Genomic DNA, 26,630 nt, shown 5'->3' with positions numbered 1-26,630 from the left:
ATGATAAAAATTGTACAAATATCAAATCTACAATTACAGAATAAAATCTACAATTAGAGAATCAAATCTAGAACATTAAAAAGTGGAATTTTTTGGCTCTTTTCTCATCAAAGTTCATAGAAATCATGCCATCTTTTTCTCGCCAAAGTCAATACAAAATTAGAAAACAAATAGTCTTTTTAGCTGCTTTGTTAGAATCTGTCGACATGGATTGTTCTGGGCCTTTATAGTGCCACTCAAATGTAATTGAAGGTGATCTTCAAAAGATGCAATGATTTCAGTCTTTAGAAGATAATAAAATGGAGCAACAGCATGTTACTATTAATGAGGCTCAATGTACTAGTTTTGCAGAATCTGCGATCTCTTCAGTGTGCTATTCAGAGATAGCTAGTGACCAGGAATCATTCCAAAATTCCGCGAGTATTTTATGAAGATGAAAATTTGAGTAACAGGGTACGCAGGATTTCATTTCCACAAAAACAAATCTCCTTTAACCTGCCCTCCTCGCCTAATAACAAAATTACTACGACGGAGATAATTTCCTCAGGTAGTTCACCAACCCAGCAGGTAAGTCGTTCTCTGTTAAGTTTATTTTGTGTTATTAAAGAAAGCTCTATCTTTGTAAATGATTCAGTTTTTTTCTTTCTTGTGCGGAATTATCAGGGACAAGTGGGTTTGAAATCGGCGAGCAAATTACCATTTCTACTGAAAATTCATTACGACCATTTTCAGGTATGCCTTGGTCTCTGCAGTCTAATTGTTCTCTGGAAAACTCTAGAGGAGAACACTTCATCAGCCATTCATTTTCCTTTCAATCTTCCTGCTCACTTTACAACTGGACTGTGGTTCGTTGCTTTATTAAGTTTTGTTCTGATATCTGTCTCATAGCTGTTAAAATATGTGTTTCACTTCGAGACAGTTTGCATGGAGTATTTAGATCGTGTATGGGTGAACTACTTCTTTGTACCGTGGATAGCAGCTGTGTTGTTAAGGCTAGGGCTTCCTTCCAGTATAACTCCAGACAAAGTACACCCTCTCGCTTTCTGTCTGTTTGTAGTTCCCTTCTCTGTCTTAGACCTCAAAATCTATTGCCAGTGGTTCGTCAAAGGGAAAAGGTCTCTGTCTCGAGTCACAAACCCTTCTACCTATTTATCAGTAGTGGACATACCTAACTTTGCTCACATAGACATCAAATTTCAATTTTTTTTTGGGTTGTTTCCGTATATGACTTAACTGCTTATAACCAAGGATCTAGCTTCTGGGTAGTGACAATGCATGCTGTGGAAATCATTATGTGCTGAAAGGTCACAAAGTGATCATTTCAAAGTGTCTACCCATACATGAACTCCTTTGCACCAAAAGTAGATAACTCAAAATTTGCAGTAGTAGTGGACAAATGCCCCAGTAGTAGATCACCTTTTTTGACATTTTTTAACTATAATTAGCCCATTTGTGCGCCACTACTGGGACATTTGTACATAATTATCCACTATTGGTGCATGTGATATTCATTAATGAACTTTCCATTATCAATTTGTTAGGCTCCTTTGCAATCTAGTACTGGAAGTTGGGTGGCTAAAAAAGTGTCCAGTATTGAAACTATGTCCACTACTGGTACCCTTCCCCTAGCCCCTAGCCTGTTGATAACTGCTGCTGCTCTAGCATGCAGCTAGATTAGTTTAGTTAATAGTTTTTTGTCTATTCATGCAAATAAAGCATGTACTCCAACATGCATTAATCTTTAGGAGTATTTTTAGTTTTGTTTTTTGCATGAGTTTGTTTTTAGTAAATAAAGCATGTTGTGCACGCACTTATTGTATTCTTAATTTAGGGAGTAGTTTTGTTTTTTTAGTTTGAGAGCCTTAGTAGCTTTCCATGCAAAGCTAGGAATATATTTAGAACTGCAGTTATTATTTATTCTTCTAGACTTGAAATTCTTTATATATATAGCCTTTATGTAATTTTTTAATTAAGCTTTAATAAAGATATTGGTGTTTTCTTCTTTTCGCTATTATTGTTTGCTAGTCAATTGGTTCAGAGAGGATAGGTCAGGTTCAAAATTCTACAAGTGGTATCAGAGCAGGTAAAATTGTTTTGGGTTAAAGTTTTATTGTTGGAATTTCACCAAAGTTAATCATGTCGAATTCTAACCATATGCCCGTTCCAGAATTTGATGGGAATGATTATGATTATTGGTGTATTAAGATGCTGACCTTTTTGATTGGAAAAGATTTATGGGAGATTATTGAATCAAGTTATGAAGAGCCAGCTAATTGGAATGCCCTTACAACCAATGAAAGAACAGCAAGAAAGGAAGCAAGGAAAAAGAATGCTCAAGCTTTGTTTCACATTCAGATAGCTCTTGATAAGAGCTTATTTCCAAGAATATCAGGAGCAACAACAGCCAAAGATGCTTGGAAGACTCTACAAGAAGCTTACTAGGGTAGTGATCAAGTTAAAGTAGTCAAGCTTCAGACATTGAAGCGAGAGTTCGAGAATTTGAAGATGCAAGAGGCTGAAAGTATAAGTGATTATTGTGTCAGAGTCAAAGATGTGGTCAATAAAATGGCTACACTTGAGGAAATTGTAAGCAATGAAGTTTTGATAAAAAAGGTGTTGAGATCTTTGACACCCAGATGGAATCATCTAGCAATAATCATAGAAGAAAGAAAAGATTTGACAAAACTACAGTTTGATCAACTGGTTGGATCCCTGATGTCTCATGAAGAAAGATTGTAAGATTCTTTTGAAGGTGTAGAAAAAACATTTTCCTCTAAATTGCTAATCAAAAAAAATGAAGATGCAAGCAGCAGTAGTGCCAAAATCAATCAAGGCCAAGGTAAAGGGCAAAGCCAAAATTCTTCAAGAGGTAGAGGAAGAGGTGGCTCAAGAGGAAGTGGTGTTTTTAGAGAGGATAGATCAGGTTCAAAATTCTACAAGTAAAAGTGCTAACTATGCTCAAGAAAGTAGTGAGAATCCTCCTGATCACTTATTTTCGTCTTATGCAAAGGGTGAAAATACTAGTAAAGATGTTTGGTACCTAGATTCTGGATGCTCTAACCATATGACAGGGAATGAGAAGTTGTTCTCAACAAAAGATGGAAGTTTCAAATCCAAGATCCAGCTTGGTGATGATAAATCATTGGAGGTTGCTGCCAAAGGAGCTATGGAGGTCCAAACAAAAGAAGGTATAAAGAGTATTCATGATATTTATTATACTCCATAATTGAAGCACAATTTTTTAAGTGTTGGGCAGCTATGTGAGAAAAATTATAAAGTAGTCTTTGAGAATAAGACTTGTACTATCTATGATAAGAATAAGGGTAATAGGGTGATCATTGTTGTTCCTATGACAAGAAATAGGATGTTCCCCTTGAGGTTTCGTGAACATAATAACAATTTGGCAAATATGGCTTTTGAGGATTCAAGTTGGTTATGGCATCTCAGGTATGGGCATTTAAATTTTCATAGTTTGAAGTTTCTAACCTCACATGCATTAGTTTCTGGTTTGCCCAAGGTTGAGGAACACAAGGAGGTTTGTGAAGGTTGTGCTAAAGGAGAGCATGCAAGAGAAAAGTTTCCAAAGGGCAATGCATGGAGGGCTCATCACCCACTTCAGCTTGTTCTTTAAGATATATGTGGTCCTATGCAGACTAAGAGTTTGGGTAAGTCATCATATTTCATCACTTTTATTGATGATTACTCACGAAATTGTTGTGTATATTTTTTGAAGGCCAAAGATGAAGCCTTGGATACATTCAAGAAATTTAAAGCCCTCGTGGAAAATGAGAAAGCATGCAAGATCAAATGTTTAAGGACTGATCGTGGAGGAGAATTTTGCTCCAAGGATTTCCAAAGTTATTGTGATTTTAATGGCATCAAGAAGCAACTTACTACTGCATACACACCTCAATAGAATGGAGTAGCTAAAAGGAAGAATCGTACTATGGTTGAAATGGCAAGGTGCATGTTACAAACCAAGGGATTGAGCAATTCTTATTGGGGAGATGCAGTTGCTACAACTGTGTACATCCTTAATCGTAGCCCCACTAGTGCACTAGAAAAGATGACTCCTTATGAAGCTTGGTATGGTAAAAGGCCTAATGTTAATCATTTCAAAGTTTTTGGTTGTTTGGCTTATGTGCATGTACTTGATCAAATTAGATAGAAGTTAGATGCAAAGAGTGAGTCATGTATTTTTATTGGATATAGTGAGAACAGCAAGGCTTATAGATTGTATAATCCCCTCACTAACAAGATTATTACCTCAAGAGATGTGATTTTTGATGAAGGGGGAGTTTATGGTCATCAAAAAGGCCATGTTGAGAAGCCAAAATCTATTTTGAATGATGATATAATTGCTGATATTGATCATGAGCAGCCAACTAATGTTTCTGTATCTAGTGGTTTAACTCCACCAAGCAATCCTTCATCAAGTTCTTTAGTACCAAGTTCAAGTCCAGCTTCTTCTCCAAGTTCTACAAGGAAGGTAAGGAGATTGAGTGATATCTACCAGAAGAGTGGAAATCAAGTACATGAAGAAAACCCAATAGGTGAGACAGTGAATTTTGCTTTATTAGACAAGGCTGATTTTGAACCATCATGTTTTAAAGATGCATGTACTAATGAGGTTTGGGTGAAAGCCATTGAAGAAGAGATGGATTCCATTCACAGGAATGACACTTGGGAGTTAACAAAACTTCCACATGACAAAAAAAGGATTGGCACCAAATGGGTCTACAAGACCAAATTTAAAAGCGATGGGAATGTTGAAATACACAAGGCAAGATTAGTAGCTAAAGGCTTCATGCATAAGTATGGAATTGACTATGAAGAGACATTTGCACCAATAGAAAGACAAGAGACCATAAGAATGTTGATTTCATTAGCAGCTCAGAAGAAGTGGAGCATACATCATATGGACGTGAAAAGTGCCTTCTTGAATGGGTACTTAGAAGAGGAAGTATATGTGGAGCAGCCACAAGGTTTTGAAGTGGAAGGAAAAGATAATTATGTCTACAAGTTGAAGAAGGCTTTGTATGGCCTCAAGCAAGCACCAAGAGAGAGGTGTGCCAGGATTGATGGATACTTTCAGGAGAATGGCTTCCAGAGAAGTAAGAGTGATCCTACCCTATACTACAAACAGGAAGGTACTGATATTCTCATCATAAGTTTGTATATTGATGATCTTTTGTATATGGGTAGTAGTTCTAAGATGAAAGATGAATTCAAAGCTGCTATGATGAAAGAATTTGAGATGAAAGATCTTGGTCTAATGAAATATTTTCTAGGAATGGAGGTTTATCAAAGTAAGGATGAGATTTTCGTTTGTCAAACAAAGTATGCACAGGATATGCTGAAGAAATTTAATATGACTGATTGTAACCTTGCCTCCACGCCAAGTGCTCATGGAGATTTATTATATAGAGATGATGGTGCTAATTTAGTTGATGAGACAACTTACAGAAGTATTGTGGGGAGCTTGATGTTTCTAATCCACACAATGCCTGATATTGCGTATTCAATTTCACTTGTTCCAAGGTATATGACAAATCCATCTGAAATACATATGAAGGCAGCCAAGAGGATTTTGAGGTATGTGAAATGAAATTTAAGTTTTGGTATTCATTCCTACTCTTCTGAAAAGTTCAATCTTGTAGGCTTTAGTGATTCAGATTGGGGAGGTAGTATGGATGACCGTAAATCTACATCTGGAAATTGTTTTTCTTTTGGTTCTGGTTTAATTACTTGGAGCTCAAAAAAGCAAAGTATTATTGCCCTCTCATCTACAAAAGCAGAGTATGTTGCAATTACCTCAATAGGTACACAAGCTCTTTGGCTCAGAAAAGTTTTGGAAGAAATTGGAGAAAAACAAATTCAGCCTACAGTAATTTATTGTGACAATGTGAGTGCCATCAAGTTAGCAAAGAACCTGGTTCATCACAGCAGAACAAAGCATTTTGATTTGAAATATCACTTCATACAAGATTTGGTGCAGAAGAAGGATGTTGAATTGAAGCACATCAACACCCAAGATCAGCTAGCAGATATATTCACCAAAGCGGTTGCGAAAGCTCAGTTTATAGCACTACGAGATAAGATTGTCAGCCCTCTCAGCATCAAGGGGGAGTATGTTGATAACTGATGCTGCTGTAGCATGCAGCTAGATTAGTTTAGTTAATAGTTTTTTGTTTATTCATGCAAATAAAGCATGTACTCCAACATGCATTAATCTTTAGGACTATTTTTAGTTTTGTTTTTTGCATGAGTTTGATTTTTAGTAAATAAAGCATGCTGTGCATGCACTTATTGTATTCTTAATTTAGGGAGTAGTTTGCTTTTTTTAGTTTGAGAGCCTTAGTAGCTTTCCATGCAAAGATAGGAATATATTTAGAACTATAGTTATTATTTATTCTTCTAGACTACAAATTCTTTATATATGTAGCCTCTATGTAATTTTTTAATTAATCTTCAATAAAGATATTGGTGTTTTCTTCTTTTTGATGTTATTGTTTTCTAATCAGTTGGTTCAGAAAGGATAGGTCAGGTTCAAAATTCTACATAGCTCCTAGCCCATCTACCAACAAAAGTAGAATGGAGAGAAACTGATCTGTTGGATTAATTCACCATGTGATTGTGTTCATCGCGCTTTACCAGAGATTGTCTCCAGACATAGCATTGAAGAGAAAGATATCCCCAGTTTTTTTTCAATTTATTGCAGCTTCGAGCTCGGCTAGCGTGGCATGGGTGGTAGTATCAGGATATTTTGACAAATTCTCCAGGATGCTCCTTTTTCTCTCACTCTTCTTGTACTTAACCCTCGTGAGTATGGTAAAATTTCAGTCCATTACAGAATTATATTTCTCAAAACTACTAAATTTAAAAGAGAGATTTTTTTAGATTACTTTTCCCTTACTTGACAACTAGTGAGAGTGGGTTTCTTTCGTGACAGCATATGGAGATTTTCAGTAATTTGGTGGGCATTTACATATCCCATGACAACAACATCCGTGGTGACACTCAAATATGCAGAGGAAGTGAAGAACCTCATTGTCCCGACTTTCGCATACATTCTCACTTGTGTCTCCATAATAAAGAGTAGATTTTGGATTTGATTGTATATTTTTTTAATCATTCTGATGACAGATCATGAAATATGATTTGAAACATTGATGATACAAGAATTTATACAGAATCAAATCTAAAAGCTGCAATTTTTTTTTATAATAACATATAGTAAAAATCATGAATTCTTTAATTGTTGCTGTTACTAAAATAATATATTTAAAAAATAAAAAATCATGATTTTTAAGTAGTATACTATTTTTATTTTTGTTTGTTTATTATTTGGTTATTTCGTTTTATTTTTTCATTAAAGTTGCAAATAAAGAAAAAAACATATCTTATTTTATTCATGAAAAAACTAATTTTCCTTGAGATATAATTTGTAAGTTGTCTAAAAGAAAAAAAAACCAGATTTTATTCATGGAAAAACTGTTTTTGTTAAGGGATAATTCCTAGATTCTTAAAAATAAAAACTACTTTTTTCTAAATTTGATGGTAGTTATTCTACATATTTCTATTTTCTTCATATCAAAGTAATTGTAATAGCAACAACAATAAAGATTCTAATTATTTTATTTGAACAATAAGAATATAAATAAGTTGATGTTTTCTTGTATAGTGAATATTTTATCAATGTTTTCTTTATTATTTTTAGGAGAAGACGTTTTCTGTGTGAGCTTTAGCAAGTTCATCTAATGGAAAAACAACGAAAATCAATGAAATCACATTAACTATGTTTTTGACATGAAACTTTCTATAAATTTAATTATCTAATTATTAAAAAAGTAAAATGCAATTGATTTATAGACATATATTAAATATTATAATTTGGTTGATCTTTGTATAAAAACAATTTCATTTGGGAAACTAGAATGTTTTTTAATAAATAGAATAGTTCCTATTTAATATATATTTATTTAATATTTGATTAGCAAGCTCATCTAATGGAGAAACAACAAAAATCACATTAACTATGCTTTTGACATGAAACTTTCTATAAATTTAATTATCTAATTATTAGAAGAAAAAAATACAATTGATTTATAGACATATATTAAATATTATATAATTTGGTTGATCTTTGTATGAAAACAATTTCATTTGGTAAAATAGAATTTTTTTTTATAATTAGATACATAAATTCTTTTTTATTTTTTCAATTTATATTTTTGTGAAAGTGATTTTTTAAATAAAATAGAATAGTTCATATTTAATATATATTTATTTAATATTTGATTAGCAAGCTCATCTAATGGAAAAACAACAAAAATCACATTAACTATGCTTTTGACATGAAATTTTCTATAAATTTAATTATCTAATTATTAAAAAAAAATGCAATTGATTTAGAGACATATATTAAATATTATAATTTGGTTGATCTTTGTATAAAAACAATTTTATTTGGTAAAATAGATTTTTTTTTATAATTAGATACATAAATTCTTTTTTATTTTTTAAATTTATGTTTTTCTGAAAGTGATTTTTTAAATAAGATAGAATAGTTCCTATTTAATATTTGATTATGAAATTTTATTTAATTTTTTAATCAGTTAAAATTTGTATTATGAAATGAATTGCATGCAAAAAAGAATAAGACAAAATAGAAATTTACTTTTAAATGTTTTAATTTTTACTTTATTCTAAAATTATAATTAGTCATTGTTGATTTATTTTTGAAAGAAAGTTTAATTTAATTGTATTAAATAGTAAATATATTACAAATTTTTAAAATTATAATTTATTATAATTTTAGAATATATTACAAGCTTTAAAAATATAGTAAAATAGAATGTAAGAACATATCCTAACTAACTCCATAATATATCATTCAAGTAATGATAGATCTTAGGATTTAGATTTGTATTGTTATTCAATTTTAATGTTGTTTGTTATCTATTGATTATATTTTTAAGTTACATATTTTATTAATATTTTAAATCTAATAAATTAAAAAATTATTTTAATAATTTTTTTATAAATTTTTTTATGTAAAAATGTTTATTATATTTCTTAATATTTGGTTTTTATATATTTTGACTTTGCATTTAGTTTATTTTATATTAGTTTCAAATTTAGATGTAAGTTTGAATTTTTTTTTTAATTATTTGTCTTTTTATAAAACTGCAAATAATAATTGAAATTTATTAGAATAAAATTTATTTAAAATTATTTATCTTATTAAAATTTAAATTTATTGTAGAAGACATATATTTTGAATTTTTATTTTAATTTATGTAATACATTTAATTTATCTCTCCATCTCCACATCTCTTTTTCTCCCCCTCTGTCTGTATCACTACCTCTTCCTATCTTTATATTTCTCTATTTCTCACTCTCTTTCTGTATAACTATTTCACTCCCTCTTTCTATACCTCTTTATTTCTCTCTCTCTCTCTCTCTCTTTGCTACTCATATATGTGTTAGATTTAGAAAGTTTGTCATTCTCTCTTTGTTACTCACATATATGTTAGCTTTGGAAATTTTATCATTGACGTCAATAAGTGTGCTTGCAAACCAAGGTATGTAGGTGAAATGATAAGAATAAAGACATGGGAAGGTGGGTTCATTGTTGATATTACAAGGTGTTAAATCAAAGACATGAATACATGTTGATAGCACTTATTTTTGGTTGAGTTTTGTTTGTATTATCATTTATAACAGCTTGATTATAATATCTCATGGTGTAAGTTGTGGTTGTATTTGAGATAGTGAAGTGTATTGTGGTTATTATCTTTTGGCTATCATCTTTAGACAGTGCTAATGCTCAATCCAAAGTTTTTTTTAGTGGCAAATCTTTGACATTTTGTGAATTGTGTGATTCTATTTTCCCAGAATTGGCGAATAGTATGGAAAACACGGTGGCCAAATCACCCAGAATTTTAGCATTAATGGTCCAATGTATTTCATATTTGCAATTGATCACATACCGTTTCACGTGGATGCCCTTTATATTTGCCTGAAATCACTCGAATGTGGGAATTAGATCACATCCCTTATTCACTAGAAATAGTAACATGACACTGTACCCATGACCTATTTCACCAATGTTTAATTAAATCTGCATTACATGCGGCAGCCCATTTCGTTAATTGTCAAATTTTGCATTATGCATAATCAAATCCAATTTGCCAATAACAATTAAAACATTATAAGCATGTGAGGACCCTTTTCGCCAAATTCCAATGCATGTAGAGTATGACACCTACATACAAATTAGAGGGCCAATAAAAATTTTTAAGCATTTGAGGACCCATTTCGCCAAATTCCAAGTTTCCAATGCATATAGAGTATGACACGTACATACAAATCAGAGGGCCAATAAGATGCATTTTGAACTACTGGCAAAATTCACCAAAAATGGAATCATGAATTTATATAAATACAATTTAAAGTTTGAAACAATCTTCCTTACAATTTGTTCATGTTTGATTAGTAAAGTGGGAGCTCTCGATTCATATTGCGCAATTTGAGTTGGAACCTTGAAGTTGATTTTAGGGTGGAGGGCCATAGTTGAATCTTGCAACACAGGCCCAGACATTCCTAATTCCCGATTTAGAGATTTGAGAAATCATAAAGGTGAGTAATCATTTCTTCATACTTCATAGTATTAGTTTTAATTCATAGTGAGAGCTCAAGATATTAGACAACGGTGAGACTCCTCGGGGTGGTGAAGGAATTGATATGTCAGACAAGTTTGAGACTCCTTAGGGAGGTTAAAGAATTGGGAGGCCAGACAAGGGTAAGACTCCTCAAGGTGGTGAAGGGATTGGGAGGCCAGACAATGGTAAGACTCCCCAGGGGAGTGAAGGGGTTGGGAGGCCATCAAAACACCCAAAACTTAGAAATACTACCATAAAGTCTTACTTTGGAATTGACAAAGTTTTTGGTACATCAACTTCTGCAATTGCAGAAGCCATTCATAGTAGCTCACTACCACCATAAGGTCGAATGGTCATTGAGTTAAATGTATCAAATGAGAATGACAATACCGATACGGGAGAAGATGTTGTAAGGGATATTCACAATGAGATAATTCACTTGGATGAAAATGCTAGCACTAAAAATGATGTTGGTAGGAAGAAAAGAAAAAGAAAAGTAAAAATGGGGCTGGAGTGGGAAATGACAAGGAGATTTAAGCTTGATTGGGTACCAAAGTACCCATTCATTGAACCAATCCCAAACAATGATGAACAACCAAAAGAATGTGGCTGTAATATTTGTAGCTAGAAAACTAAAAGAGAGAAGAAGTTGTAGCTAAATCTTGACACCACAGAAAAGCATATTGGTAAGGTTTATGAAAAATAGATCATAGATGGAAAGAAAACACTAGTAATAAGATGGAAATCAAAGGAAGAATGTCTTCATGTTAAGTATGTTGTGGAATATGAAGAGCATAACTGTAAAATGACACTGATTTGTAATAGTGGAAATATAATCAAGGTTGGGTTTGAACATGTAGCGAAAGATGCAAACCTAGCAAAGACTATTCAGATGAGTGTTTTTTTTCATATTCTATCGAGAGGGCATCCTATGAAAGATTTCCTAGAATATAGTAATTTATTATCTTTTCTAAATGTTTCTCACTATCCTATATCACATTGGTCAATGAACGCTAGATGGGAAATGGCAAACTGTCTCACTGAGGTGGAAAAGAAAAATTTATAGGAGAGTGTAAAAGAGTCAAAATTCATTTCATTATTAGTAGATGAAGTTACTATGATAGATAATGCTACTTGGGTCTGTATGCATGTGTATACCATAAAAGAACATGTTTGCTGAGCTCATATACTCTGTGTTCATAAAATGAGTGGCAATTAAACAACAGAAAATTTATATTTGTAAGAAAGATTTGAATGAAATTGCTGGTATGGATGACTTGACAATTACCAAGAAGTTGGTGTGTGTTGGAGTTGATGGAGTTGTAGTAATGCAAGGTCGAAGGACCGGTCTTTGCATAAGATTACAAACTAGTATTGCACCATACATGCTTGGCATTCACGGCATGACCCATCGAATGAATTTAGCATATATAATTGTAAGCAATTTCCCTACAGTATCAAAAGTTGAAGATTTGGTCCACGAGCTCCACTCATACTTTTTTTAAAATCCTAAACCTTTTGCAAAATTTTAGATTTTTGCTAAGGGAGTAACAACAGGAAACACGCTTCTTAGGGATGTTAAGACTAGATGGATCTCCTTGCATGGACCAGCGGAACAAGCTCTAATAGAATATCAATCCTTGATCAGACTAATGTACGAGAAATGCCTCATTGTAGATAAATCTCCTGATCTCTTACATAAGTTAAGTGATATAGAGACTCTGTTAACTTTAGCTAGTCTTCTCCCCATACTAGATTCAATGAAAAAACTTGTTAAGAAAGCCCAAGACAAAACTATGTATATCAATGACTATATCACTCTACGTAAAATGACATGCCTGGCCCTGGATGGTCTATATTTAGATCTAACAGGGCGAAGCCCAAATTTTTTTAGGTGGCAGATAATTATGGATTTAAATCATGCTGAAAAGTTTTTACATTTCAATGCAAAAAAAGAGTTATGTGTCTTTGTAAAAGGATTTCAGATACCAATGCACCAATCTAAGATGGGTAAGCAAGGTACACCACTACCAGTTAAAAAGGAATATTTTGACAGAATTGTTAAATATGTTAATGATAATTTGAAGTCTATTGCATAGGAACTTTCAACTCAGATTCATGAAAGATTCCCTTGAGAATAAATACTTGAAGCCATGGGTTGTGTGTATCCTCAATTTTTCCATTCATTTGGAGATAATCCAAACGACGAAAAGGTATTTCATAAAAAACTACAAGAAGTGATATTGACATTTTTAAAAGATGCATATTGCAATGGATAGCCAATAGAAGGAATTTTAAATTCAGATCATCTTAAAAACCAATGTAAATGCTTTGCATTGTGTATGAAATAACAGTTGGAAAACTTTGAGAATCCATTTGAACCTAGATCAATAACAAGGGTTCAAGAAAGGATAGATCAGAGTGAAGTATTGCATACTTCAATACTAGAATATTTCAAACTTGGTGATTTATGTCAAACAATGATATTGGGGTCGATGGAAGATGAGAGAGTTTTGAGTGCATTAGGGCTTTTGAAACCAAAGATTAGAAACAAAATAGATAAAAATTTGGAAACTTGCTTGAGGTTGTTTCTAACTCAATATAATGTTAGAGATTTTCCTTATGATAGGACACTGGCAATCTGGAATTCCATGCGTGAAAGACAAGGGTTGTACAACACTTCAAAAGTTGGTGGTGCTACTACTAGTGCTGAGACAAGTGATGGATCTCAGAATCAACATGAAATTGAAGACGAAGAAATTTCTAAATACCCGACTCAGAATGAAGATGGACCTGTTAGTACTAGTTAGGTTTAGGATCTTGAGTACATTTGGGATGTAGAAGCCTCAGAGTCTAGACTGAGTCACTGAAGTGAAATAGAAATAAGTTTTTAGGTATTTATACCGCACTTCTTGAGTCATATTAGTTATTACAATTTACAAGTAACAAAACTATAGTTGTTTTTGATGATTTTTTATATTGTATTCCTTGAAATTGTCAATCAGAACGGATACTTATTTCATATTTTTAATTGTGAATTAGAATTATTAGTAAACAATTAGAATTTAGTTTTTGATAGTTGTTTGTAACTGCATGTTGACTATTACTATATATTTTAGTTCTAGTTTAAGAAATTTAGAGTCTTGACTCTTAGAGCTAAGAGAATATATTTAGTTCTGCATGAAGTTTGATTCTAGAATATATATTATCTTTGGTAAATTGGTTCGACATTATTCTTAACACAAAATACAAAAAATTGTGTCACAAGATCTATAAAATAATTTTTATTGCATAACTATTAGAACCTTTCTACATTAAATGCTTAACATGATGTTAGAACAACATTTTTTCCATTTTTTCCAAAATTCCAACTCCAAGGCTCAAAATGTCCTCTGTGATTATAATCTTTGTCTTAAAATATGATATATTTCATTCTTCAAATTGTCCAAATTTAAAAATCTCCAATACTGTTCATATCGGGAAGACCAAACAAAGTTTGTCTGACTTCAAGGGTCATGCCTGTTAGAACTGCAATTTTTTTTGCTAAGTCATGTTGAGATTTGATTCATGTCATGGGTTTATCCTTTGGTTTTATGGAAGTGTCTTTTCCTGAGTTCTAGTCATGTTCATGGGAATTAGGTTTCTGTGTTTGTGTTTTGCATTCGTTGGCTAGTTTTCGTGCATTGAAAATATAAGTTGTCCTCTCTTTATTTCTCCATGTCAATGTCAAGGGTGGTCAAATGGTCAGTCAGACATGTTTTATGTTTCATCTCTAACTCATGGATCAATTTCATGTTTAACATTTTAAGTGGCGAATTAGCGAGTGTTGGTTTAGGTTCGAATCGTGAGGTCACTAGCTTTTTGGGTGTTAGCATTTTATGTTGGCGAGACAGATATTGTTAATGAAATTTCTTTGGTCGTGAGGTCTTGAGTTGGTCTGATGTAATCCATTATAGCTACGAGAGTCAGCGAGAAAGTCATTTCATACATTTGTCTATAGCTCTCATGTTTTAATTAATGTTAGCATTTTGAGGTCGTGAGTTAGTGACTACATAGTTTATGGTTAAGTTTTATGGTTATCGCTAGCTCACGAGGTTAAATGTCTGAAGAGGTGATCAAGCTATGAATTGGTGACAAGTTGGTTTGGGTTTACATCGCGAGGTCTCTAGCTTTGTGGGTGTTAGCCTTTTATGTTAGTGAGCTAGAGATTGTTAATGACATTGCTTTGGTCACCAGGTCTCGAGTTGGTCTAATGTCATGCATTATAGCCATGAGAGTTAGTGAGTAACTCATTTCATACAATTATCACTATCTCTCGTGTTTATTTAATGAGCATTTTCAGGTCGTAAGCTAGCGACTAGATAGTTTGTGGTTAAGTTTTATGGTTATTGTCAGCTCACGAGGTTAAATGTCTGAAGACGTGATCAAACCGTGAGCTGGCGATAAGTTGGTTTGGGTTTAAATATTGAGGTCTCTAGCTTTTTGGGTGTTAACATTTTATATTAGTGATTTGGATATTGTTAATGAAATTTCTTCGGTCGCGATATCTCGAGTTGGTCTGATGTCATGCATTATAGCCGTGAGAGTTAACGAGTAACTCATTTCATATAGTTGTCGCTATCTCTCATGTTTGTTTAATACTAGAATTTTTAGGTCGTGAGCTAGTGACTAGATAGTTTGTGGTTAAGTTTTATGGTTATCGCCAGCTTGTGAGGTTAAATGTCTGAAGAGGTGATCAATTCGTGAGCTAGCAACAAGTTTGTTTGGGTTTACATCGTGAAGTCTCTATCTTTTTGGGTGTTAGCATTTTATGTTAGCGAGTTGGAGATTGTTAATGAAATTTCTTTGGTCATGAGGTCTCGAGTTGGTCTGATGTCATGCATTATAGCCATGAGAGTTAGTGAGTAACTCATTTCATACAGTTGTTGCTAGCTCTTGTGTTTGTTTAATGTTAGCATTTTTAGGTCTCGAGCTAGCGACTAGATAGTTTGTGGTTATGTTTTATAGTTATCGCAAGCTTGCGAGCTTAGATATCTTAAGACGTGATCAAGTCATAAGCTGACAACAAGTTGGTATGGGTTTAAATCTTGAGGTGTCTAGGTTTTTGGGAGTTATCATTTTCTGTTAGCAAGATGGATATTGTTAATGAAATTTCTTTGGTCACGAGGTCTTGAGTTGGTCTGATGTCATGCATTATAGCCACGAGCGTTAGTGAGTAAGTCATTTCATACAGTTGTCGATAGCTCTCATGTTTGTTTAATATTATTATTTGTAGGTCGCGAGCTAGTGACTAGACATTTTGTGGTTAAGTTTTATGGCTATCGCTAACTCGTGAGGTTAAATTTCTAAAGCTATGATCAAGCCACGAGCTTGTGAGTGAAGTGCTAGCAGTTAAGAGATAAACAATATTATGTTGGTGAGTACGTGACAAGGGTTAAAGTTACCACGATCTCCAGGTCATTGTGGTGACGAGGACTTAACATTTTGAGGTCAAGAATTGACAAGTGGCAGTTCAGTTTCCCTTAGTCGCTAGCTCTCGAGGATATGGAGGCTTAGCATTTTCAGCTTGCGAGCTAGAGATAGAGTCGTAAGGGCTTGTCGCTAGGTCGTAAGATTTTCTAATGTGTAGTTTTTCAAGCAGAGGGCTGACGACTATGTACCACGTGTTTTAATGACCTGATGGGGATTGCTGAGGTGTATGGAAACAAAGGGTCAAGACAAATGAAAAATTGACATGTGGATTATTTTGGCACCTTTACTAAGTAAACACTAAAGAGAAATTTCATTCTAAGATAGTTTCTAAATTTTGCATACAACTCACTATGACATTATTACTTTTACGGCTAGTTTGCAATTTTAAATTATAAAGGGAGGATTGTGTTAAGGATTTTACACACTCGCAATGATTTATGAGCCTTGGTCCGAGTGTTGACGGTGTGAGTGGTAGATTTCTCTCTACAACTGGAAGTAGTAGGCCCTAGGGTTGTGAAGGTGTCAAGTTCTCTGGTATAGCTATACATGTGTAGAATTTGATGTTGTGTTCTTTAAGAAGATGAGTAGAGAAACGAGTAGCAGCAGTTCTCAGGCATCAGGGAGGAAATCAACTGGAGAGATGAATTTTTTAGAAGAATTTATTGAATTACTACAAGGGATATCTAATGGGTTGTCCATGAATGAGTATGCCTAGAAAGACACATGCAACTAGTGTAGAAATCTGGAGACCCCTGACATTTCTAGTGCTTATCTATTTTCTTACTTCTGGAACAATAGGGTAAAGGGAGTACCCATGTCTAATCCTTGGTACTTGAACATGGATAAACTATTTGTGCTTGATGTATACATGGATGTGGAGTTGGTTAGAGAGCTAGCGGAGGCATATTTCCCTATAACTAGGGTAATTCAAAAGAAGGATAAATCTACCCTAGTTACCATCAATAGGGCCAATTTTGTTGAAGCTTTCCAAATATTTGGTGTGAATTGTATGGATATAGACCTAGAGAGAGAAAAGAAGGATTACGAGAATCATAAGAATGTTCTGAAGAAGCACGCAATTCCTTGATACATTCCTAGTTCTTGTATCTAGTCTCTGATTCCAATTCTTGACAATGTGCAGGAGCCATTTGATTTGAGTACTTTCTATTTTTATATGAAGTGCATAGTTTATGGATTATGTAAGGTGTTGCGGATAGATGGTTGTAGTATGGTGCCAGCTGAGCTTCTAATGATGGTAATGAACATCCAGCACCTAGAAGTCAATATAGATTATAATTATGTGGGATATTTGGTGCAACACATCCATGACACCTTGGTGGGCATCCAAAAGAATGCTTCTATCATTAATTTTAAACATTATTCCATATTGATGCACCTGATTTTATACTACAATATGGACAAGATGGACAAAGAATTAGTACTGGAAAGAGTGGAGTTCACCATGCTTATGCCAGTACAAAAGTAGACACAGGTGTGAAATAGTAGCACTTACAATTCCTCTTTTCTTTATTTTCAAAATTGGATTGTTTTGCCTATGATAGATATGTTAGGAACAAAGAAAGAAAGACTTATCCTCGGTGTGAGGAGGCTTTTGAGGCCACAATAGTTTGTCCCTAATTGTGCCATTAGTCATAACTAGGGGGATTTTTATTTCTTTGATAATTTTACTATCATGAGGGTATATGGGTGTCCTCAACCCCCACACATTTTACCAAAATGTGTTCCAATGAGATTAGCCATAATTGAATTCATTTGGTAGCTCACTTTAGTTGATAAAAGAATATTTATTAACTTGCAAAAAGGGCACTTTTCTGCCTAGGTTGTGGGTAGTTCCTGACTTTACCATTGGAAAAAGAGCCTTAGATGAATTTAATAATTGGTTAAAACAATACAAAATGGTAACTGCTTATTCTATGTTTTGTGACCCTGAGCAGTTTATAAAACATGCACTAAAGAGAATGACACCTTGGGCATAAGTGAAACATCATAAGCCTCTTGATGAAGAGGATGTAGTCAAGAATTTGATGGAAAAGACTATTGTGCAAGAGAGAAGAAAGAAATGGGGTAAGTTGATGAGGTTAGAACAAAAATTCAAATAGACTGACCCCACTTTCGTTGGTTTTTATCATCAAGAGGGTTATTTTGAAAGAATGGAGAAGATGCTCAATGCTTATGAGGACTTAATGGCTCAAATGCTAGGACAAAAGGAGCCACAAGAACCAGAGGATGAATTGTCCTCTCAAGGCAATATGCATGTTGATCAGCTGGTAATGGATGTTGACATTGTTGATAGTGGTAATGATGTGGAATCTATGAGGGAACCACCTGTGAAAAGATAGAGGTTGAGAAATGGGGAACATTGGTAAGGAAGCACCCTGCTAAGGCAGTGGTTGTTGAGAAAGGTAATTACTTTCAAGTTATCAAATAGAGGCTTAGGGAGAAGCTAGCTGATGAAGAAGTGGGAGAAGTGGATTTACCTCTGGCTACTTACATAGATGAAAGGATTATGCTATCAAAGTCTTTTATGGAATATGGCTCTTTTATAAAAATAGATGAGTTCAAAAGGTTCCTAATCAAACTTAAGCAGAATGAAATGAGAAAAGAATTGGATTTGGGAGAGGGAGGTAAAGAAAAGAATTGGAAAAAGAAAGATTCATTGTAGAAAATAGTGGAATGTTGTTGTTTCTTGGGAGGGACATTCACTCCACCTTCATTATTGATCAAATCAGAAGGCAATCAAATCCTCTTTTCAGATTAGAGGTTGATCTAGGAGATTTTGTAGGAGGATTAGGATTTCATCCCAAATCCAAGAGACTTGCAATCTGGTCACTTGCCCCTACCACACAAAAGCCCCATCTCGTGAATATTCAAGGGGAGAGAAGGGGAGACAAATTAATTTAAAAACCGCAAGACACTGGGGATAATGAAATTGCAGATTTAATGACACATGTCTCCTATATGAATAAAGCTAAAACAATGGACTTGCATAAAAGATATGTTGAAACATATAGGGAGCTAGTTGTAATTGCAAAGAAGTATGAAGAAGAGATAATGAAGAGTGCAATGATGGATGAACAAATCAAGGAGTTGACTAAAAAAAAGGCCAATATGTAGAGTACATCCCATGGCCATATTGTAGAGATGGTGGATGCTACCACCAATGTACCTTAGGAGTTTGTTCCCATTTCTATTGAGGTTGCATTTCCTGACCAGATTAGGATTTAGCTTCAGGAGTATGCTAGGAGGATAGAGATGTTGGAGGAAACCAGAAATGAGAAAGGGGTGTTTCCTCTATTGGAGGTTCTCCAACATAGAATTTATATTTTAAAAGGTCAAATTAAAGATGTTCATAACTTTTGCATTTCTCTGAAGGAAGCTGGTGATGTGTGTTTTTCTACCATTTCATTTTTGGAACCATTATTCAATGTGTGGTCGAGAAGCAACAAATTAATGGATAAATTGGAAGTTTCTATAGTTTACAAGGATGGCCTACCAGAAAAAATAAATAACACCAAGGAGATTGTAGGCACTGTGAACTCTTTGTTTTGATTTTTCAAGGGCAAGGACCAGCTAATAAAGGGAAAAGTGCATAAATTTGTTTATAGCTATAGTGTTTTCATTCCTGCCATATATGAAAAAGAGGGAAATCTAAAGAAATTGGATGTTTGGAAATATGAATTGGAGATGATAGCATAAAATACAGAGACTTTACTCCAGCTAGGCAATGACATAGACATTCCTAGTTTTAATGAAGTGTTAGACACACTATACAAGGCTGAGGTGGATTTTTTAAAGTTTGTTACTAATGCACGGGTTGTAACTGATGCTCGGTGGAATGAGACCATTGGAATAGAGGAGGTTAATATTTTTTCCTTGCCTACAGATAAGGAAGTAGCAAGATGGGAAATAATTATGAACAAGGGCAAAAGGGCCCAACTAAAATTTGAATGATTATTTTATTTTTGTCTATTCTAAGGAGTAGAATGACCTGGCACCTGAGCGATGCTAATAGGGAGGATAAGTATTTAAAAAGGGATCTTGATTTCATTTTGACAACTGTGGATGACCTTCATTGAGTTGAAGACATTATCCTGAATACCCATAGACAAAGGTGCCAAGTTAGAGTTTCAATTACTACTCCAGTTTCTAGTTTCCTAAGTGATCGGTAGCTTGTTTGCATTCCTTAGTTATAAAAGGAATACCATGATCACTTAGGAAGGGGCTAAGAAATTTTTTTAAATTCCAGGTTTGTTGAGTCATAGGTATCAGTCATTGATCGGAAAGATACATGGTAACATGAGTATTCTGTAACTATTTAGAATTTTATAGAGAAATATAGAAGTTTGAATAGTGTTCTTTGAGTCTTTAAGTTGCAAATTTTGAATCTTTGAACATTGTATGATGGAAGTGATTATATAATATAAACACAAATATGATTTGCAACTTATTTATCTCCTTTGTGTCAAATCAGTGAGTTGTGAATAAGTACAGCCTCCATAAGTAATAAAATAAGGAGATGTCACAATAGAAGTGGTCCTTCAATTGATATAATAGTTGATTCATTGTGGATGAGAATGTTTTCTTTTTTATATGATCATTCTCTCAATAAGAGATTACATATATAGTCTATTATACCTCAATACTTGCATCAATATGGAGATGTCACAAAAGAAGTGACCTTCCAATTGTTGGTTTCCAAATGGGTTTACACTACAAGACACAGAAACCAAGCTGATTCTTCAAATATCTATGGTGAAGCCAACTCCAACTATTAAAGTCCTCAAGAATTTGGACAAACTGACAAGGATTCTGCAAATTAGTCTACACTTTGGGCTCTGCACAACCCGAGAGGGTGATCCCTTTAGCGAATTTTATGATCTTTGCACCACACTCAAATATACACTAAAACAAGGCAAGTGACCTTATATATGGGATCAACGACAAGGAAAATGCTCAAGGATGGAAAGTTCTCTAGTGATCCTCAACCTAATCGGAGCATGAGACAAGTAGAACAAACAATAATAGACATGAAAAGAAATGTATTCTGATATTCAACAAGTTATAGCGATTTTTAAGTGAAATTGAAAACAAAACTAATATTTAAAGATAGTTATGAGTTGTGATTAGTGCCTTACTCTATTGGGTACCTGAAGTTACAAGATGTAAAGTGAAAATTTGATAGAATTTTATCTAATAGTATAAGATCTAAGACAATATTGCCTTGCAATATATCTCATCCGCAATCCCAACTTGAAGTGCTTATCTAAATCCCTGCATAAGCTCTACCATTCTGTAACTCCATTCAATCATTTAATCGACCCCTTAGATTGAAGAATGAAATGAAAAATTACATACACCATAGCAATGTAACAAATGAAAAAACTCTTGATTCTGTTCATTTGAAAGATGATAGAATTATACATCAGAGAGAAATAGATCAAAATTTTATTTGTATTGAATAAAATTACTACTTCTGTCACAAAATAAATTTACATATAACTCCTTCAAAAACCTGGAGAAATCTTGACACTAAATGCTTTTCATTCTCTCTATAAATGACTTTACAACTTGCTCCCTTCACCTAGACTCACTACTAGAACCAGAAAAGGAGCCCCAAAGGCACCAGAATTTTGGGACCTTTAAGAGACCCCCCAAAAAGGAACCCTTCCAATGGCCTTGATTTCCCTTTTTATAGAAGAAAAGCTAACAACAAGCTTCAAGCCAAGAGACACGTGTCAATAGAAGATTTAGTCTCAGTAATTAGGCCTAAAAGGCCATATGCAATTATGTTAAAAAAAATTCTTTATCCATGCACTAGCACCCATGAATCAAAATTTTCAACTAGAAATTGGTAGAAGCAAAATTGCTAGAGCCATACCATTATCACCCAGATGCCTTTGGATGGAGTGTGAGATGTTATGTTCTTTCCAACAAAGTGTTTCCCTTATCAGAAGGGATACTAGGTCATGGCAAGAAGTAAAGTCGCCCATCAAATAGAGGAGGAGCCTCATCCTTCATGTCCAAGATCAAAGAAAGTGGAAGGAGGAGCTTAAGGGAAAACATAATATGTTGGGGAGGGATTGCAACTTCAGTATCGTCATAGAGATGACTGGATGCCACTCCCCAGCCAAACAAATCCTTCTTTCATTCCTCTGTAGGCTCCTTCTTTCAAACCCTTGCCATCCAGTGGCAGAGTAGAAGAAGAGGATGTGCCATATGTGACCTTTCTTGATAAGAAAAGGATTTCATGCCCCCTCTGGAAATCCTTCTCACTTTCACAACCCCTCTGACAATTAAAAAAATCACACAGGAGAAAAAAACAAAAACAAAAAAACACCCATGCGGTATCATAGAGCACACAACAACTCCATGCACGATCCTGCTCAAACATCATCTTCCTTTCTCAGGAAAAAACCACTTTCAAAAAATGAAAAAGTTTTCTTTTCTCTTCCACCAATTAAGTCACCACCCCATTGTGTTTATAAATTTTTAACACTTCATCTGGTGATGCTCATTCACATGAAAAATCATCATTTTTGTGCTTTTCAACTCACCCTACCAGCTCTGGACTCTAGAAGTCATGCCTATCAAATCCACTGCATCCTACTAAGGCTCATATTATGTGAATGATTTTTTTCTAATTTTATTCCTCCTTGATTGTAGAAATTCTGCTTCAGAATCCTTGACAACAAGAAACCTTTGATTTCTCAGAGATCCGTCATCTCTCATCTCTAACTCAGAAGCTACCCAATCCTTTTATACCTCTGAAACCATCGTCCTTTCTTGTCTAATCAACCTCAACTCAGGATAAACCTTCAAACTAGTCCCTTAGGAATGAGTCGACATCCAATCTTTAAAAATTCCTCGCACATATTAGATTGCCACCACAGTTGTCCCTAGCTCTCATGTTTATTTAATGTTAGTATTTTAGGTCACGAGCTAGCGACTAGACAATTTGTGGTTAATTTTTATGGTTATCACTAGCTCGCGAGGTTAAATGTTTGAAGACTTGATTAAGTCACGAGCTTGCAAGTGAAGTGCTAGCAATTAAGAGATAAACAATTTTATGTTGGTGAGTAACCGACAACAATTAAAGTTACCACTACCTCTAGGTCACTGTGGAAATGAGGACTTAACATTTTGAGGTCGATAATTGGTGAGTGGCAGTTCAGTTTCCCTCAGCCGCTAGCTCTCGATGTTATGAAGGCCTAGCATTTTCAGCTTGCAAGCTGGAGATAGAGTCGTAAGGCCTTGTCGCTAGGTCACGAGATTTTCTAATGGGCAGTCTTTTAGGTAGAGGGCTGACGGCTATGTGCCACATGTTTTAATGACTTGATGGGAAATGCTGATGTGCCAATATATGTTTTTTACATTTTGGAAAAAGGTTGAAATCACCAATATATTTTTTTTATGGTTTGAAAATAGGTTGAAATCGCCAATGCAAATGTTTTTTTTGGTTTTAAAAACATTACAATTAGGGCATGTAAAATTTGCATTACAATTCGCCAGGATTTTTCTCAAACTTTGAGCAATCACAAATGATTCGCCAATGGAGATTATTATTTTTTCTCCATAAACCGCAAAATTTCACCAGTAAAATTAATATTTTCCTTGGGACTTATACACCTTTTGCCAGGTTTTTACACCTTGTCCGAGGTGGGGGTTTCTTAAAGTTTTCCTTGGATCAATCATTTGTAAAGCACACAAGCATGCAAACTAGTTTATGCATATTGTTTCAAATCTACAATAACAATGTTATGTTCTATACTTACCATGATAGAAAATCACAATCAATTTTTGATCCTAATTATAGACTGAGGCATTAAGGATGGTAAATGGATAGTTATCATGCACATCATGTTTTTTAAACTGATGCTTTTGTATAAATATATTGAAGATTCTATCTCTTGTAGCACAAGTGATAGGATAAATAGAGACCAATGACAGAAAGATGAATAAATAACATTTTGTCAAAATAATGAAAGAAGTTTAATTAGTGATAATCACATATTATCAAACTACACTTTACTACTATTTTTAGGTTGAATGCTTAATATTATACCATTCACGAGTTTAGAAGATAGTTTTACTATTTTAACGGCTATGTATTTTGTGTCAATAGTTTTTTGTCATTGTTCTCTTCTAAAACTGATAATTCTAAAATAATTTCATTCTTAATTCGACAAATTTTTATTTTTTATTACAAAAAAATTAGGTTTGAAGGGACCCAGAACTCATTAACAAAGATGTACCACAAATAGTTGCATAAAGGTATACCCCTTTTAAAATAGTAGGCAAGAGTCAGCAAAAGACCAGAAAAAATCCAAAACCTAGCAAAAAGACAACAAAGAGGAAGAAACTATTAAAAACAATTTATGGCATCCACAACCTTTGTTTCTAACTAAGCCATGTTTAGAGTAGATTTCTTGAGTTCTTGGATATCTTGGTTTGCAGATTTCATCTTTGAGTTGGCTCTAGTTCTTTTGGATGGCCCAACTACTTCCTCCAATTTTTTATCTATGGAATCCACATCCAAGGTAGCCCATTCTTGATGGAGAGTTTCAAGTTTCCCCGCCACAGTATTTATGCTTTCAATAGAATTCTCCACCACCTAGTGATTGTATGTAACAAGAGAGATTAGGTTCTCATTAACTTTCTAGAATTTATTCTCCATCCAAGTCAGTCTACCTTCATTCTCTTTATTGAGTTTATCTTCTATAAAATAGATTTGTCTATCATAACCTTTCTTCATATCACTTAAAATGCTCACCATTTTCTACGTGGAGTCCACAACTGATTTTCTCTAGCCCATCATCCACTGTTCCACACCTTAATTTTTTTGTTTTCTATCGATTTCCCAAAGTTTAATATTGTTGTCCTTGATATCATGGAAGGCCCATTTAAACATCCTAAAATTATCCATAGATAAATCATAGGAAATGGCTAGGACATCATCTGGGTTATCTCTATCCAAGCTGAGAAAAGAAGAATTTCCATTGAGATCATTTGGGAACGGAGGTCTATCACTCCTGATTAATGAAGGAATATCCGAGATAGAATTATGGGAGGGAAAGGAATGAGAATTAGAGGTATACGCAGGGGATGCTTTGCCTCTCTTGACTTTGTGACCAATCTTGAAGGAAGAGTCCATCCAAGAATTAGACTCCTCCATCTCAATATTCCATTCCTCCTCATAAAAGGAAAGGCTAACATCATCATCATCCTCAAAATCTTAAGAACCTTCAAGATCCCTAGAGAAGTGAGAGGAAAGGGTTTTAATGTGTTCATGGATCAGGAGTAACAAACCCCCATGAAGGACATGATAATTTTTTTTCCTATGATCTTTAATGCTAGCATTGATAGAAGCAAGTAGAAAGAAGGGAAAACATATATGTACTTTATGCCTAAAGTGGTTCAATATTAGGAAATGACGCCCAAAGGCCCTAGTAAATCTGCCATCTTGGGTAACATATTTCATTAAACAACAAGAATAAAGTGCCAAATGGTTTTAATTTTACCCATATCATAGCTTCTCTTATCCACTTTAGCCAACTTTTCTCTTTCTTTCTCATTTAGGGGAAATCTTTTCATACCTGTGTCTATATTTTCCTATGTATATAGAATTTCAAACCATCCATGGAAAGACCAGTGACCTTAGCAATTAACTTCTCATCAATATCAACTTTCCTACCACCAATTTGGATTTTCCTATCCTTCAAACCCTTGGCAAATTTCTTCATGACATTGGCATTGGCACCATGGAATCTTTCTATGAATGGGGTAAGCCTATCGCATTCCAATATGTGCCATATGGTTTTATTCTTCCCGAGTTCATCACAATTCAATTGTTCAACCCTTTTCCTTTCGCCTCTCATGGCATCAAGGATGGTAGAAGAGTTCAAAGAAAGAAAACTCTAGAAGAGGTCACAAAATACCCAAATAGCATGTGAGGCAATTAGGGATAGCAATAGAATGACACACTTAATAATTAAAAATCTCAGCCATCATTTCAAGAAGTGACATAGGAATTAATTGAAAAAGGTTGGCTTGTCTTGCCTAGGCTAAATCATATGTAACAAGGTGTTAAATTTAGTAGAGAAACAATCACCAAGCCTCCATACTTTTTCATCATTACTCCTAACGCACACATTGGCAAAGTGGTCAACTAGCCCATTAGCTTAATGATAGGCATGATAAATTTTAATTTTTTGGAATGACTATATAAAATATTCCAACAAGGATTTTGTTTTCCTAGTAGACATTAGATAATTTTGTTAGAGTCTCTCTCAAGCCAAACTAAATTGGCATTAATACTTTTGGCCAACATCAACCCATGGCAGGCCACCACAGCTTCAACAAGGTGGTTGGTTTGACATCCCAAGGGGAGTCCCACCACTTATAAAATCCTACCATATTCATCTCTAACCACTCTCCCACACCCAGTTGGCCCCGTATTTCCTTTAGCTATCC

At 34.2% G+C, this 26,630-nt stretch overlaps 1 protein-coding gene across 1 annotated transcript; it reads left to right on the top strand.

Moving 5' to 3' along the window:
• The first annotated feature begins 299 nt into the window (after nucleotides 1-299).
• LOC131858146 (guard cell S-type anion channel SLAC1-like) lies at nucleotides 300-7,115 on the top strand. Its single transcript, XM_059211208.1, has 6 exons — nucleotides 300-420; nucleotides 548-567; nucleotides 664-732; nucleotides 889-1,155; nucleotides 6,658-6,826; nucleotides 6,928-7,115. Exons 1-6 carry the CDS (start codon nucleotides 300-302, stop codon nucleotides 7,113-7,115), a joined length of 834 nt encoding a protein of 277 aa, XP_059067191.1.
• The last annotated feature ends 19,515 nt before the right edge of the window (nucleotides 7,116-26,630 follow it).

Source organism: Cryptomeria japonica, chromosome 1 (assembly GCF_030272615.1).
Source record: "Cryptomeria japonica chromosome 1, Sugi_1.0, whole genome shotgun sequence".
Lineage (NCBI taxonomy): Eukaryota > Viridiplantae > Streptophyta > Pinopsida > Cupressales > Cupressaceae > Cryptomeria > Cryptomeria japonica.
Note: the sequence above shows the minus strand (reverse complement) of the source record. Positions and strands in the feature narration are given on the sequence as shown.